This window comes from Oryctolagus cuniculus, chromosome 12 (genome assembly GCF_964237555.1).
Source record: "Oryctolagus cuniculus chromosome 12, mOryCun1.1, whole genome shotgun sequence".
Lineage (NCBI taxonomy): Eukaryota > Metazoa > Chordata > Mammalia > Lagomorpha > Leporidae > Oryctolagus > Oryctolagus cuniculus.
Window position 1 is genome coordinate 106,940,994 of NC_091443.1, and position 16,588 is coordinate 106,957,581.

A 16,588-nucleotide genomic window follows, 5' to 3' on the forward strand; every position below is an offset into this window, starting at 1 on the left:
AGCTAGCAATCTTTGTGTCCCACTTAAATAAAACTCGAGAAAGCCTAGCACGTGTGCAAGACCAACGTCTGTCCCTGGCCATCGGCCTCCCAAGACCGCTCTCCCACAGCGTGCAGACCCTAATTCATTAACTAACTCCCTCTGGGCCGGAGAGAGGAAGGTGACGAACCCCGGACCCGCACCGCCCGCAAGTCCTCGGCCCCCCGCCCGCGCAGCGGCGCCCACCCGGCCTGCACCCGGCGGCGGACGGTCACGCTGACCTCTACCCTCTGACCCGAGCCGGCGGCCCGGAAGGAGTCAAGGGCAGGGCCCAGAACTCTGCTGGGACCCGAGGGAGCCATGACCTTCGACAAGCCCCTCTCGGGGTCGGCACAGGGAGCCCCTCTCGTCCGGACTCACCGCCCGCCGCAGCTGCCCAGGAGCTACCGCTCGCAGCATGGTCGCTGTGCTGGTTCGCGCCGCGGTCCCCTCAGCCTCGCCAGCCCCGAGCCCCGCCGCACGGCACCGCCTCCTCCAGTCACCCTAAAGCCTCGCGAGACGCGCGGACGGACGAGAACGCGAGCCCGGGGCCGGCTGAGCGAGCGGACGGTTCCCGCCTGCCGATTGGACGGTCGCGCAGCCAATGGGAGCGGCGGAAAGTTGAAGCCTGGGCTTGGAGTAGGGCAAAGGTGAGGCCGCTGTGTGCCGCGCCCGGCCGCGGAGCTGCAGAGGCGGCGCGTCCGCACGCGGCTGGCGGCTGCGCCCGGGCTGTCCTAGCCCCGTCGGGGTTGCCCACAGCGGTTGCCATCAGCTTTCCGTCCTGGCTTCCCAGCCCCGTCCACTGTCCCGCTGCATTCATTCTTGCCCACTCATTCATTCATTTATTCGCAGGGTCAGCTGTTACACCTGTAATGAGCTAAAAACACTTCGCCCAGTGAAGGGAATATAGTAAAAGAACGCAGAAGATCTTGCCCTGCCCGTCGGGGGATTTTATGAGACTCTGGAGGAATGCTACAAATAATTAAGCCTAGCATGACCCTAAAGGGAGAAGGGGTTCTGACGCTGGTGGTCGTTTGAACTGAATTTAGACGGAGGAGCCGTGTGGACACACAGTGGGCACAGTGCCAGGGCGAGGTGCAGAATTCTGTGTGCCGCCTGCGGAAGGGACCGGCCTGGCATGAGGATGTGCGTGTCCCTGGGCAGTTGCACCCCCACCCTGGGGTCAATGCCATGGGTGCAGGGTGCAGCGGCCCCTGGCCTTTGGGTCCACTTATCGACCCGCCCACTGGGCCTGACCCCAGCAAGCCCTGCACGCCTCTAGCTCTCCTCCCACCTGACCTTGAAAACCCATTGCCTGGACCAGCTGATCCTTTCCCCTTCTCTGCCACCCTCATGGTTCTGGGCTGAGGATCCAGGAAACGTGTCTGTGGGAGAGGCCGTTTAGTATCCCCGTTAGCTCTGCATTTGCTCCAAGCCAGGCCTCCACCGATCTCAAACCTGTGCCCTATGCAAATGGAAGAAGTGGGAAGGAGGCAATTCAAGTTAAAAAATGAAAGAGATTTTTGACTCAAAGCCGTGTAAAAAGCGAGATGTAAGCTAACCCCCTTCCCTGCCCCCTGCCACTGGTGACAAAGCAGAAACAGAGGGGAGAGCAGCCTCCCCAGCCCCGCCCCCTCGGGGCAGCTCTGGCACCTGCCGGGCTGCAGTGAATCAGCAGTGGCTGTGCCCAGCGGAGGCACAGTGCCCATGGGACATGGTGGTTCCTGGCAGAGGAACGGCAGAAAATGGCCCAGGTCTGTGGCAGGAGACCAGACCGGCCCTGCACACACAGGGGAGGCCCCTCGCATCTGTGCGGCTCTCACAGCTGAGCTGGGGTCAGAGCCTGCTGCCCCCACGGTTACCTGGGGATCCCAGGCCCAGCTGCCAGTCCTCTGGTCAGGCGTGCTGCACCTGTCTGTCCATTATTACAACCGGGCGAGGGAGGACCCGGGGCACCCAAGGCAATCCCTGTTGGCCAACCTAGGGACTCCTGCTCTTGCCCTCTGGCCCCTGCCCTAAGTTCCCCGGGTAGCTTACAGCTCAGTGGACTCTTGCCACATCCTTTGGCGGAAGGCTCCCCGTTGGAGGACAAAGACCTGCAGCCCTGCATGGTGGAGTCACAGCGTCGCACGCAGCTGTTTGATTCAAGACGCACTTGGCATCCCGGAGGACACGCCCCCGTCCTCGTAAAGCCCTGCCTCCCAGCTGGTGTTTCCACTGGGAAACCTGTGAGGCTGGCAGTGTGGAGTGACACAGATGAGACTCGTCGCGGACCCACTGCTGCACTTCCCTGGCAGTCATCAAGTCCCTGATCTGATGCAATGCCCTGTGGGAACCCGAGCTGGGTCAGGGACTCCATGAACCCTCAGCTGGGGGGTGCTGGCTGAGGCCTCGTGGCCCAGGGTGCATGCCCACCTCTGTCAGGATGGATCACGGCTCTTCCAGGGTGGAAGGGGCTCAGTGTAGCCCACCGAGGGGCCGGGTGTCAGAGGCTCATTTGTGGACGGCAGCCCATGCTGTCAGGTTCATCCTGACGTGACCCCTGCCCACTGCAGTCATGTTATGCCTGTAGTGCCCTTGGAGCCAGCACTAGGCGGGTGATGACAGGGGCTGGCTAAGGCCAGCTGTCCCGTCTCCTTCATGCCTTGTCCACAGTGGGCACTTCCTGGGGGGAAGTGATCGGCATACTCACGCTTCGTACTCTATACCTCCATCCTCAAGCCTCCAGGTGTCACCCAGACCTTGTCCCCAACCTTCCTTCTCCCCCCAGTCCCGTGGCTAGCCACGCAGGCCATCCCTCCAGCACGTTCCCTGAGTTGTGATGTATTCGAAAAGTGGGACACATCTGTGCACACAAAGCGGGTGACCAGGTGCACCCCGGAAGGTTCTGCTCTTGGGGCAGATTGTCCTTGTCTTTTAAGGCTGTCCCTAAGCGGGGCTGTAGTGCACCTGCCATGCGTTTCCAGCTTGAGCTCACCTAAGCAGACCCCACGCAGGCCGATCTCGGTCCCCTTGCTCCTCTTGTCGACTAGTTGAGAGGGACCCTACGTACCGCCAAGAGTGGGAGCTGGCGGGGGCGGGAGAGGAACAGTGGTGTGGTGGGGTCTGGGCAGCCAGTTCCTGCAGGTCGCCAAGACATCGGGTCCTGCTCAAGCTGCATCCCAGCTGTGCCTGTTCCTTCCTAGAATGGACAGCTCACCCTCCAGAAAGGTGCCTCTAACCTGTGCTGCAGGTGGCACAGCCTTACCCCACTCCGGCAGGGCCCCGGCTTCTGCTGCCCCCAGCGGAGCCTGCCATAAGCCGCACACGGATTCCTTTTCCACTGCCCGTCGCAAATGGCCACGGGTCAGGACTTACCCGCACTCCAGCCTGGAGCTGCTGTACAACCTTCCCCTGCTCTGAGCTCCACTGGCAGCTGCTGAATGGGCCAGGGCAGTATGTCCAGACCCTCATGCTTCCTTCCTGGTGAGTCCAAGATGCAATCATCTGTCTCTCTCTTGACACACCTCTCTAAACGTAGCAGTGACATGGCGGCTGCAGGATCCATCTGCCGCCCTCTGGAGTGAGCACGTGTTTCCCACCAAGGCCTCTCCCGTGCTGGCCGCTTTTTGTCCAAGGGGAGGAACCGGTGCCCCGGGTCCTATGCAATGGATCACTGTGAAGTTATGCAGCACCTCCAGATGGTCCGGACCTCCCCAGGCTGTGTTGTGACAGATGCTGCACGCTCACGGAGCCCCAGGGCAGGAGTGTAAATCTCTCCTGGTGTTTGTTCTGTGTGATTGCTATCGCCTTTGGAGCCACTTTTCTCTAAGGGATAGAAGAGAAGCCATTCATGAAGTCAGTGTCCCTGGCAAAGGTACCTGGGGCTGTGTCCGTCCCAGCTGGAGTGGTGGCTGCCACGGGGCTCCTGCCCACGTGGGCGTGTGGCTGTCTGTAGCCATCCTCCTGGTTCAGGCTGGTTTCTGCTGGGATGATAGTGGTGAGTTCAGTGGGAAAATGGTCCTTGAAGGTGACATCCTCATGACACGCTTTTAAGGAGGTCCTGTGGTTTTTCTGCCTGGTTCTCTGTTGCCTGTTCCTCATGCCCAGTCTTTCCCATTTTTAATTTTCACCTTTTTTTGAAAGGCAGAGAGACAGCAAGACAGAGCTATTCCATCCACTGGTCCACTCAGCACATGCCTGCAACAGCCAGGGCTACAGCAGGCCAAAGGCAGGAACCCAGAACCGAATCCAGCTCTCCTTGGGACTTGAGCCATCCCCTGCTGCCTCCCAGGGTGCACATTAGCAGGAAGCTGGATCAGAAGCGGAAGAGCGGGTTAAGCTACTACTTGCAATGCTGGCATTGCATATCAGAGTGCCACTTCAGGTCCCGGCCACTACCCTTCCATTCCAGCTCCCTTGGGACACTTGGGACATCAGCGGAAGATGACCCAAGGGCTTGAGCCCCTGCCACCCATGTGGGACACCTGGATTAGTCCCAGGGCTCCTGGCTTTGGCCTGCCCCAGCATCAGCTTTTGCAAGCATTTGGGGAATGAACCAGTAGATGAAAGATCTCTCTTTTTCTCTGTCACTCAGCCTTTCAAATAAAAAGAAGAAGTAACAGAGAAGCTGGGATTTGAACCAGGCACTCTGATATGGGATGCTGGCATCTCTAACATGTGCACCAAATACCCAGCCCTTGTTTATGGTCTTTTATCATTTTCCCCCCAGGGCATCAGTGGAGTTTATCAATTGCCACCTGACAGCACTGCCCTTGTGCAAACCTGTTCCCTGCTAATGCACCTGGGAAGACAGCAGAGGCCCAAGTGCGTGGGTTCCTGTCCCCTGTGTGAGAAATCCTGGAGTTCTGGGCTCCTGGCTTTAGCCTGGCCCAGCCAGGAGAGAACCAGCGAGCAGATGCTCTCCTTCTCTCTGTCTCTCCCTCCCTTACTGTCACTCTGCGTGTCAAATAAATACTTTAAATAGATCATTTGAAAATCCCAGCAATTTAACAGCTAATAACTACAGAAGTCTCACACACCCACCTCCGCCACTGAGGTTTCCAGGCTCTGAGAGCGAGAGCAGCCGCCCCGCACCTGTTCTGGTGAGCGCTGCACCTCGCCCCTCCCCGTGAGCCGCCGGCAGGGCTCCAGGCTCCCGCCGTCTGCATCTGCTCCAGGACCTCTGAATGGGATGGGAGGCCCCAGGATGCGGCCAGAGGCCGCGCCTGCGCAGTAGAGCCGCTGTTTCTCACCCACAGGGGAATGGACAGAGATGGGACCTCAGGGCCGGGCTCGGTGCCTACCTTCCCCATTTCAGCCTGGGCCACATACGCAGGGGCCTGTTTCCTCCAACCTGCTGCCTATTTTCAAGGCTTGCCCAAGCTCCCAAAGCAGGTATCTGGCCATGACCTTCTGCGTCTCTAAGGACTGCCGGTGAAAACCGACCTGCCCCTGGCTTTGGGCTCGGCCATCCGTGCTGCTCTGGGGCACGCCCGCAAGCTCTCTGCGCGTCCCACCACCTGTTGTCTTTTCTCTGTTTGAAAAGCACAACCGTGAAACCTCGAGCGTTCATGGGTTACGCAAACAGCTTCCCTTGGTATATTTTTTAATAATCGCTACTCTTATTATTACCAGATGTTGAAGTCCCAGATGGTCACAGAGTGACAGCCTTTGAGGGTGAGAGTATTTGAGCAAGTGCTGAGACAGCAGGTGCCTGACCTGGGTGGGAATCCAGTGTTTAGCTGAGATGTTATACAAAATCTCCTTAACGCCAGGGATCCTCCACGTGGTCACTGGGAGACAGAGAGAGAGAGACAGAGAGAGAGAGAGAGAGAGACAGAGAGAGAGAGACAGAGAGAGAGACAGAGAGAGAGAGAGAGAGAGAGAGAGATTCATGCCTTCCTCAGAGTTTTGCTGGGAAATACCTAGGATTATAGGAGGGAATGTTAACAAACTTGTGGGAAGTAGAGTTAAAAGTTGGGGGGGGGGTAGCTACTGCTGTAGCATAGCCAATAAAGCTGCCACTTGCAGTGCCAGCATCCCATAAGGGCACCAGTTCAAGTTCTGGCTGCTCCATTTCCGATCCAGCTCTCTGCTGTGGCCTGGAAAAGCAGTGGAAGGAGGCTTAAGTCCTTGGGCCCCTGCACCCACGTGGGAGACCTGGAGGAAGCTCCTGGCTCCGGATCAGCTCAGCTCTGGCCCTTATGGGCATCTGGGGAGTGAACCAGCGAATGGAACACCTCTCTCTCTCTCTCTCTGGCTCTGCCTCTCTCTATAACTCTTTCAAATAAATAAAATAAATATTTTAAAAGTACCTTTTAATTCCATTTTTCATGAACTTTGTGAAGTCCTCTTGTACATACTACAGAAAACGGTGACCTTGAGCTTAAAACCTACAAGAAGGGACGCGGCCTTTTCCTCGTTTGTCCTAATTGGTGTAATTCTACTTTCCTGATACTTTACGTGTGTTCAGATATTCACTTTCCAGGCTCTTACAGGAGACATGTGAAGCCTAAGATGTATATAGAAACACGGACGTTCGGCACACGCCAGAGAAAGCAGACACACCTTCCCAGCAGACGCGTGGACAACCCAGGACACCTTGCGGCCCGGCAGCTCCCGAGCTCGCTCTCCTCCACAGAGATCATCTCTGCCCTTGTCCCAGAGTCTGCTCTGCTGTCCCACAGGGCAGGAGTGGTGTCCGTCTTGTGCTGGCCATGTTCTCTCAGCTGCCAGAAGGGAGTCCAGGGACTCTGTTAGGGAGCTGCTGGGAACTGAATTGTCACTGGGCACCCCCCATGGCTGCAGGCTCATTTGCCATGAGAGCCTTGGCCAGGCCGAGTGGTCACGCCAAACATGACCCCTCCTGCCTTCCCAATTTGCAGCCAAATGAGGAAGCAGCAGAATGATGTGCCGAGTCCCCGCACAGCTCCGGGGGGCAGACTCTGTCCAGTATGCAGGCTTCTCCTCTGTGTGCACTTTTCTCCTGTGAAATGAACAACACTCATAGCGGGTAGTTCTCCCGCCTGACGTCTCCCCCCACCTCAGGGGTCAGAGGCGCCCCGCCTGCTCTCCCCCCACCCCGCTTTTTCTTGGTTCTTGAGCCCCCAAAGGCTGAGACCCACCTGTTGCACAAAGCCGGTGAAACACCCCCCCTCCCATTTGTTCTGGGCTCATTTTTCCTTTTCTTTTTTTTTTTTTTTAAATCATTTGGGGTATTTCACCGTAAAGCCATATAGAACGTAGGGCAATTGGTAAATGTTTTACATCTGCGGAGAAGAAAGTAGAAGTCCTTGGTAATCCCACATTCCACAGAAAACAAACGCGCCACCTGGGAGCCGGCCTCCTAATCCACTTCCGGAGCTTAGCTTTTACCTTCTTTCAAAAAAAAAAAAAAAAAGGAGAGAGAGAGATCTATTTAGCAAAAATGTTGTGCAAGCTATTTGGGGACTTCCTGCCATCCCATTAACTAATCAGTTCCCTCCTCCTCCTCCCTCCCCCCCCCCCCCCATGCCAAGGCTTACTCACTCTGTACTTCCGGGGCTGTAGGGTAGCACTGAGAGTGAGTCTCGGGTAGGCTAAGAAATGCACACATGTCACAGGCTACTCACAGGTGGCGGCTGCGTTTTGACCAGGTGTTGCCGGGGCTGGGGTCCACAGCCTAGAACAGGGTGGCTCGGGGCTCCCACATTCCATGGATTTACTACAGTTTAACCACTTCACTGTTTTTATTTCTCATTCTTTGGTATTGTAAATACAGGTGCATGCACAGCCTCGTGGCTGAACCTCGGTGTCCGTCCCTAAGTGTTTCCCTAGGGTAGTTTCTAGCAGAAGATTCGGGTTCCAAGACCTGTGAGAAATTCTGCACCTGCTTTCAGAATGCTGGCCCATTTGACACGTCCTCCAGCAGGCTGGGGGTGGGCCGCTTTTCCCACCTTTTGACCATCCTGGGGGATTTTCAGGTTTTTTAATTTTGAAAAATGTATTTATTATCATTTTATTTAAAAGGCAGAGAGAGAGAGAGAGAGAGAGAGAGAGAGAGAGAGAGAGATCTTCCATCCACGGCCAGCCAGGGACCCAGAACTCCATCTGGTGTCCCCTGTGAGTGGCACGCACTGAGCCGTCTCCAGCTGCTTCCCTGGGCACAGAGCAGCAGGACGCGGGATCGGGGGCAGAGGAGATGGGCCTTGAACCAGGCCCTCTGATGTGGGCGCAGGCACCCAGTGGCACCTCAGCTGTTGTGCGACAGCCAGCCCCAGCTTTGGTTTTCACGAATGTCTGCTGCTAAGACAGACCCTAAAGTGACCCCCACGCGTCACACCCTGGACGCCTGTCACTCCTCTCTCACAAATAAAATATGGCGAAAGAGAAGAGGTTTAGTAGATGTAATCAAAGCTGTTGATCAAGCACCCTGAGTTAATCAGGAAGGGGGATGATCCCGGTGGGCCTCCCCTACCAGGTGAGTCCTTTCAAAGGGCTGCCTGGAGTTGGAGAATGGAAGCAGTGAAAACGCCCGCCCGCCCTCCCTTCCTCCCCCTCTCCTCCTCTCCCCTTCTCCCTCTCCCTGTCTCTCCCTCTCCCCCTCTCCCTCCCTCTCCCTCTCTCCCTCTCTCCCTCTCTCTCCCCCTCTCCCTCTCCCTGTCTCTCCCTCTCTCTCCCCCTCTCCCTCTCCCTGTCTCTCCCTCCCTCCCTCCCTCTCCCCTTCCTTCTCCCTCTCCCTGTCTCTCCCTCCCTCCCTCTCCCTGTCTCTCCCTCCCTCTCTCCCTCTCCCTGTCTCTCCCTCCCTCTCCCTCTCTCCCTCTCTCCCCCCTCCCCTTCTCCCCTTCTCCTCTCCCCCTCTCCCCCTCTCTCCTACCTCTCCCCCTCTCTCCTTACTTCTCCCCCTCTCTCCCTCTCTCCCCCCTCCCCTTCTCCCCTTCTCCTCTCCCCCTCTCCCCCTCTCTCCTACCTCTCCCCCTCTCTCCTTACTTCTCCCCCTCTCTCCCTCTCTCCCCCCCTCCCCCTCCCCTTTTCCCTCTCTCCTTCTCTCCCTCCCCTTCTCCCTCTCCCCTTCTCTCCCTCCCTCTCCCTGTCTCTCCCTCCCTCTCCCCCTCTCCCCCTCTCCCTGTCTCTCCCTCCCTCTCCCTCTCTCCCTCCCTCTCCCCTTCTCTCCCTCTCTCCCTCTCTCCCTCCCTCTCCCTGTCTCTCCCTCCCTCCCTCCCTCCCTCCCTCTCCCCCTCTCTCCCTCCCTCTCCCCTTCTCCCCCTCTCCCTGTCTCCCCCTCCCTGTCTCCCCCTCCCTCTCTCCCTCTCCCCCTCTCCCCTTCTCGGCATCTCCCTCCCCCTCTCTCTCCCCCTCCCCCTCCCTCTCTCACTGTGAAGAAGCTAGCCATCATGAAATGAAGCTGTGAAGAAAGGAAGTCTGCCACCCATCCAAAGGGGCTTGGAAGCTGAGCCCTCTGTGGCCAGACCAGCCTACGAGAACCTGGTGCGATGGACCCTCTGCAGCCTTGTGCAAAACCCCGAGCAGAGAACCAGGCTAAGCCACAGCCAGCACCCTGGCCACAGAAGCCGTGAGCTCATGGATGGGTGTCTCTTAAGCCACTGAGTTCCTGGTCACTTGTTACGCAGGCTGGTGCCTGACACAACTACTGATTACACTTCTCTCATGTGTTGTTGAGCATATGTTTCCTCCTTTTTGTTCTTTTAAGATTTATTTATTTTACTTGAAATGTGGAGTGACAGAGGGAGAGGGAGAGACAGAAAGAGGTCTTCCATCTGCTGGTTCACTCCCCAAATGGCTGCAATGGCTGGAGCTGGGCCAATCTGAAGCCAGGAGACAGGAGCTTCTTCTGGGTCTCCCACATGGGCACAGGGGTCTAAGCACTTGGGCCATCTTCTACTGCTTTCCCAGGCCATAGCAGAGAGCTGGATCAGAAGTGGAGCAGCCGGGACTAGAACCGGCACCCATATGGGATGCCAGCACCACAGGCAGTGACTTTACCCACTACACCACAGCGCCGGCCCCTTTCCTCCTTTCTTGCCCATTTTTCTATGAGCATTCACCAGTTCCTTAGCCGTACATGAGTACTGAATGCTCTCAGGCCTTTTCCCAGGGTGTCTGTCCCTTTGACTGCCATGAAGAATCAGTGGCGTCCTATTTTTAGGGGGCCCGACCCATGCGTCTTTCCCGCCCGGAGTCTGCACTGGCTGCACCGCCTGTGCTTACAGGGAGAGTCCTGCCCACCTTCACCTGGGGCTGGAGTGCGCTTGTTGCCACGGCTGCGTCTCTCATTCACAGGCAGAGGGCTCGGTGTACAGTGTGGCCGGAGAAGCCCAACCCGAATGCCTTTCAGATGTGTCCACCACCTCCACCGCGTGAGCCTTTGCTTCCCCACTCAAGTCAAACCTGCAGCCTCTCAGTGCGTTCCTAACACCTGTCGAGTTCCAGGGGACATCCAAGGTTCAAGTCCTGGCTCCAGCTTCCTGCTAGTGTGCACTCTGCCTGCAGCAGGTGATGGCTCAAGTATTTGGGTCCCCGCCACCCGCATGGGAGACCTGGATGGAGTTCCCAGCTCTTGACTTTAGCCTGGCCTGGCTCCAGACATTATGGGCATTTAAGGAGTGGACAAGTGGATGGGAGATATGTGTGTGTGTGTATTTGCCTTTCAAATAAAAAATGAAACAAATATTTTTTATTTTTTTTATTTATTTTTTGACAGGCAGAGTGGACAGTGAGAGAGAGAGACAGAGAGAAAGGTCTTCCTTTTGCCGTTGGTTCACCCTCCAATGGCCGCCACGGCCGGCGCACCGCGCTGATCCGAAGACAGGAGCCAGGTGCCTCTCCTGATCTCCCATGGGGTGCAGGGCCCAAGCACTTGGGCCATCCTCCACTGCCTTCCAGGGTCACAGCAGAGAGCTGGCCTGGAAGAGGGGCAACCGGGAAAGAATCCGGCGCCCCGACTGGGACTAGAACCCAGTGTGCCGGCACCACTAGGTGAAGGATTAGCCTATTGAGCCGCGGCGCTGGCCTAAATATTTTTTAAAAAACTGTCCAATTTATGCTATAATATTAAGCTGTTTTCATCATTAGACTCTGCGTTTGAATTTCCAGTGGGGAAAATCACCCGTCATTTCTCTCTTTTAAGATTTATTTTATTTATTTGAAAGTCAGAGTTACAGAGAGAGAGGGAGAGACAGAGAAACTCCCATCTGCTGGTTCACTCCCTAGATGGCCACAATGGCCAGGGCTGGGCCGGGCCAAAGCCAGGAGCTTCTTCAGGGTCTCCCACGTGGGTGCAGGGGCCCAAGCACTTGGGCCATCTTATGCTGCTTTCCCAGGCCGTAGCAGAGAGCTGGATCAGAAGTGCAGCATCTGGGACTCAGACTGGCGCCCCATGGCTTGCTGGTGTCATGGGCAGTGGCTTTACCTACTGTGCCACAATGCTGGCCCCTGGTGACCATCACAAGAACCCTCCTTAGGATGGAGTTGAGTCCGCGCAGAGTGCAGCAGAGCAATGAAAAAGAACCTGTCGGTGATATCCGTGAGCCCCGGGTCCTCCCGGTCTGGGCCCTGCCTTGCCGCTGAGCTTGTGTGAACACTTCCAGAGGGGCCTGTTTTAGCCCAAAGCCCTCCTCTGACCTGTGAGGACCACATGAGGTATTCCCGGTCGCGGCCAGGACCCAGCGCGTGGTTCTGCTTGGTGCACGCCAGCACTCCCCTCCCCTTCCCTTCCTCTCTTCCCGGGGCCCCGGGCAGGGCTCCCAGCAGCCTGCCTCCTCATACTGGAAGCTCTCCCAGGAAAGTCTGTCCAGCTTGTGGGGAATCCTCCTCCACGCCCCGCCCCCCGCTGCCTCTGCGGCTGCCTCTCTCATCTTCCCAACGAGGGCGGAGGCTTGCGGCTCAGCACTGTTCTTTGTACATGCATCGGTCCCCTCTCTGCACCGGGCAGGTCCAGTTGGTGTTGGTGCTGCACCTGCTGGGTGTCAGTCTCTTCTCTCTCAGCCTTTTACAAGCTGTGCTGAATGGGACCCCTCCTACAGCAAGGGGAGTCCTATTATTTAGCTCTGAAGGTCTTTACAAGCACAAGGCATGTCTGAAGTGGCCGTAAATAATTTATATTGTCCATAACTCAAGCTGATCAAAACAGTCCTCGCGGTGATGTGGCAAAATCTGGTACAAGCTGCTTTCCCTTGGCCTGCAAACCAATTATGCATTCGGAGCAGAGGCAGATCTGCCCGGATTCCCGCCTGAGTCACATTAATGCCCCGTCCACAGTGACATGAATCACAATCTGTGCATGCTTAGGGATCGGCTAATCCCATTGGACAGGAGGTGACGGCCGAGCTTCCATGATCTCATTTGCTCTCTATTTTTGGAAGTCACTGGTAACCCTAAGCTCAGGAGATGTTTCCAGAGAAACAGGATCCCTTAGGTTCATTTTGATAAAGGGTTGCTTGGCGGGCTTTGGCTACAGCCAAACAGCAGGTGTCACTTTATCTGTCCTGTTTTGTCACAAGGTGAGGAGTGGACAAACCAGGACAAGACTCCACATTCCTTGTTCTGAGAAAAAAGCATAAATACTTGGCTTCCTATGAATGCGTGTTGAAAAGAATAAAGGACAACAGCTCCCCGAAGACACGTGTCTGCATTTGAGAATAGGTGAGAAACCACTTTCTCTTTGACCATGGGGAGGGGGGAGGTGTCGCTGATGGGTTGAGGGGCTCTCCCCGGCCCCAGAAGCCTGCAGACTTGCAACCTACACTCCGGCACACAGGAAGGAGGCGCTGACCCCAATATTCCATGCTCCTGCTGGGGAACCAAACCCGGAAAGAGCCACCGTTAATGCTCGCGTCCGACAGCACCCTGGCAGCCACCGGTCTCAAAACCCTGCCGCTGCAGGCACACGCAGGGGCCACCTGGCTCGAGGTGGCCCCGGCTCCTGGTTCCTAGGCACTGACCCGCAGGTCCCGGAGCACTGGGACACAGTGTATGTCGCACAAGATTGTCCCCTGCAGGTCGGCGCCCTGTTCTAAGTCCAGACGCAGTCTAGTGTCTTCAACCTGTGGGCCCTTTGCGGGGGGCGCTCTTTTCTTCTGTCCTGGGATCACACAAAGAACCCCTACCTGCACCCTGGGGAGGTGCTGAGACTACTGATCATCTGCCTCCCCCCACCTCCACTTCCACCCCCAGCGCTCCTGGGGAGGAGGGGGGGAGCCAGCTCAGGTGCCGTCACCTTCCCTCCCCGCCTCTTGCACATAGCACCGTGATGCTCAGGCCATTTCCCCTCTAAATCTCTTCACTGCCTCCCCCTGGGGGCCCGGAGAATCGCTCTGAGCCCCTCAGCCTGGCCTTGGCACTTGCGGCTTCCTCCCTGCCAGTCCAGTCAAGTGGCCTGCCCTGGGTGGCTCAGCGTGTGGGGGGCTCCCTCTTTCTCCATGGCTTTGCTCGGGCCCCTGCTTGCACTCCAGCCTCTCCCAGCTCCCCAAACACACCCTGGACTCAGACCTCTGCTCCGGCTGTCTGCCAGGCGGCCCCTCGGCTTCGCCGGCCTTCCCCCAGCTTCCACACGCGTCCTGCAGGGCCCAGAACAGACATCACGGGCTCCAGGGAGCCTGTGCTGCCGCCCTCAGCTTCCTGCACAGCCGGATCCGCGGTGCTGAACTCCCCAGCCCCCAGCCCCCGACGCCTGCACTGGCACCACGGATGGCCTGTTTCAGAGACCTGCACCTGGTCCCCCAGGGGCCCTTGCGGCATCGCCCACCCGACGGTGCACTCTGGCTTCGTGAGCCCCTGCCCCCAAGCGCAGTCACTCCTCGCTTGCTTTCTCTTTCTACTCAGGGTCTGCATCCAGCACCGGAACGCAGAGCCGAGAGGCCACAGGCTGCCGACGCCGGCCAGGGCCTGACCGAGGCGCTCGGAACCACTCCCAGGCCGCTGCGCCGCCGGGGCTCCCCCTCCTGGAGAGATGGGGAAATGCAGTCCCTCTTCTCGCTCCTTGTATTAAGCCGTGAAAGCTGTTGATTTCCGAACTGCTGAAATGGGGGCGGGCTCTCCAGGAAGGTAACCCGTGAACCCCACCTTGGAGGTCTTGAAAGCTGAACCGCCGCGTTGCAAGAGGATCCCTTTTCTTTTCCTAACGATTTTTTTTTTTACTTATTTGGAAAGCACGGTGAGGCTGGCATCCCATACGGGTGCTAGTTGGACTCCCAGCTACTCCACTTTCTTTATTATTATTATTATTATTATTATTATTATTATTATTATTATTATTAACAGGCAGAGTGGACAGTGAGAGAGAGAGACAGAGAGGAAGGTCTTCCTTTTACCGTTGGTTCACCCTCCAATGGCCGCTGCAGCCAGCGAACTGCGCTGATCCGAAGGCAGGAGCCAGGTGCCTCTCCTGGTCTCCCATGCGGGTGCAGGGCCCAAGCACTTGGACCATCCTCCACTGCACTCCCGGGCCACAGCAGAGACCAGCTACTCCGCTTTCAATCAAGCTCCCTATTAATGCCTGGGAAGGCAACAGAAGATGGCCCAAGTGCTTAAAGTGCTTGGACTGCTGCATCCATGTCAGAGACCTGGAAGAAGCTCCTATCTCCTGGCTTTGGCCTGGCCCAGCCCCAGCTGTTGTGGCTATCTGGGGAATGAATCAATGTTCGGAAGATCTCTCTCTGTCTCTCCCTCTCTCTCTCTCTCTCTGTCACTCTGCCTTTCAAATAAATCAATCTAAAAAAAAAAAAAAGACATAGAGAGAAAGATCTTCCATCTGCTTGTTCACTCCTCAAATGGTTGTGACAGGCAGGGCTGGGCCAGGCCAAAGCCAGAAGCATGGAACTCCATCTTCTGGGTCTCCCACATGCGTGGCAGGGGCCCAACACCAGGGCCATCTTCCGCTGCCTCCCCAGTCACATCAGCAGGGAGCTGGATGAGAAGTGGAGTAGCCGGGACTTGAACTGGCGCTCTGACATGGGATGCTGGTGTCACAGGCAGCGGCTTAACCTGCTGTACCACAACACTGGCCCCTTTTCATCTTGCACTGGGATCCTGGCAGACCCTGGACGCGGCTCGTGCAGTTGCTGCTGCTTTGAGTGACAACTGGCCTGGAATCTTCTTCCCTGAAACACAGCAGCCCAGTCCCTTCTCCAGAATCCAGGTCCTAGGAGCCCATGGCAGGTGATGGAGTAAACGCTGGGGCCTTCTCTGGCCTGGCCAATGCAACATCTCCTGACACTGGAGAGAAGCAGAGGCCTGGGAGAGCGGGCTGGGGAGGTGACGGAGGCAGGAGCCGGAGGAGAGGCCTGGGGCAGTGAGTCTAGCCTGAAGCCCACCCACTGGGATTCCTGAGGAGCAGCCCTGGTCTGGGTCAGGGAGCTTGGGGCCCCCGCTCCCTCTCTGTCCCTTGCATGCTGGGGAGCAGGTGACCGGCGGCCTCAGTTTCCTGACACCTGGCCAGTGGGGGCAGTCCGCTCCCGGCCTGTGGCCACCAGGCCTGTTTCTCCCAGGTCTTGTGCTCAGGGCAGGAGCTGCTGTCCCTCTAGCGTGGATGACCACGCCTCTCTTCTTTCTCAGGGAGCTTCGCATCGTAAGTCTATCTCTGGGGAGTGTGGGCAGAGTTTTAAGCAGCGACGTTGGAGCGGTGGAGACTTGGGGAGGAACAAACCCAGGAAGCTTTGTCTGTGCCTCTGACATCGTCCTTGGTGGGAGGTCACAGCCGAGGCCCATGGGGGGTCGGTAATGCTGTGCTGTGGCTCCCAGTGTGCACCAAGGGCTCTCAAGCCCAGGAAGGGCGTTGCCCAGGTCTCCTGGGTGCAGCAGCCTGTGACATGGACAGCAGGTATCTCCTGCCTCTCTGGGAAGGAGATGTGGGAGCCATCAGGAGGCAGAGAGCCAGGGCAGGCCTGGGGTTAGTGGCACCCTGTGGCTGCGCCTGCCTGGTGTCCCAAGGGTGGGTGTGACCCAGGACCACCAGGTGGCAGGGGTGGCATGGGGTGTGTGTCTTGAAGCTGGTCCCTGGTTTGAGTGTGCAGCCACTCCCGTGTGGTCAGTGACACAGCGAGCAAAGCAAGGGAGCCGCAGCGGCGACCTGGGGACCCGATACTGCTGGCCCTGCGATGTTGCCATCAAGACATCATAGAACAGCCTCAGGGCCTGTGCACATGGTGGGCAGTCCCCACCTGGCTTCCCTCATCCCAGGAGTGGCTGGCGCCCTCTCAAAGGACTGGGTTTTCTGGGCAGGACAGGGTTAAAGGCTGGGGTAGCATTCTGGCCCTGGCTGCCTGCACCCCTGAATTATTGATCTGCTTGCTCCTGGCAAGGCTCACAGGATCTGGGGGTGCTGGGAGCCAGCCAGGCCCAGGACCGCCTGAGAGAGAGGCAGCCACGCCACAGACTGGGCACCCAGCACTCACCGGGACCACAGGTAGAGCCAGCGTGTGTCCGACACCCAAAGAAATCCTCAGAGGAGACACTGGATACCAGACTCCCTTCACACCCAAATGGGGTGCAGCCCGCACAGTGGGGCTCAGATCAAGAAGCTGCCAGTGGAAGGCCCAGACAACAGTTACATTCTTATGTACCTAGTATTATTACAACCCATTTCACAGATGTG

The 16,588-nt window shown here is 57.4% G+C and overlaps 1 protein-coding gene across 3 annotated transcripts in view; it reads right to left on the reverse strand.

Moving 5' to 3' along the window:
- ETFA (electron transfer flavoprotein subunit alpha) overlaps positions 1–598 on the reverse strand; it is a 93,446-nt gene extending 92,848 nt beyond the window's left edge. For all 3 annotated transcript variants that reach the window (XR_001792266.3, XR_011381095.1, XM_002721596.5), the window contains exon 1: positions 400–598. Coding sequence is in view for 1 of the 3 variants with exons in the window: in XM_002721596.5 (XP_002721642.1) it covers positions 400–438 (39 nt within the window). In the remaining 2 variants the exon portion in view is untranslated. The remainder of the gene's footprint in view (positions 1–399) is intronic.
- Positions 599–16,588: the final 15,990 nt, after the last annotated feature.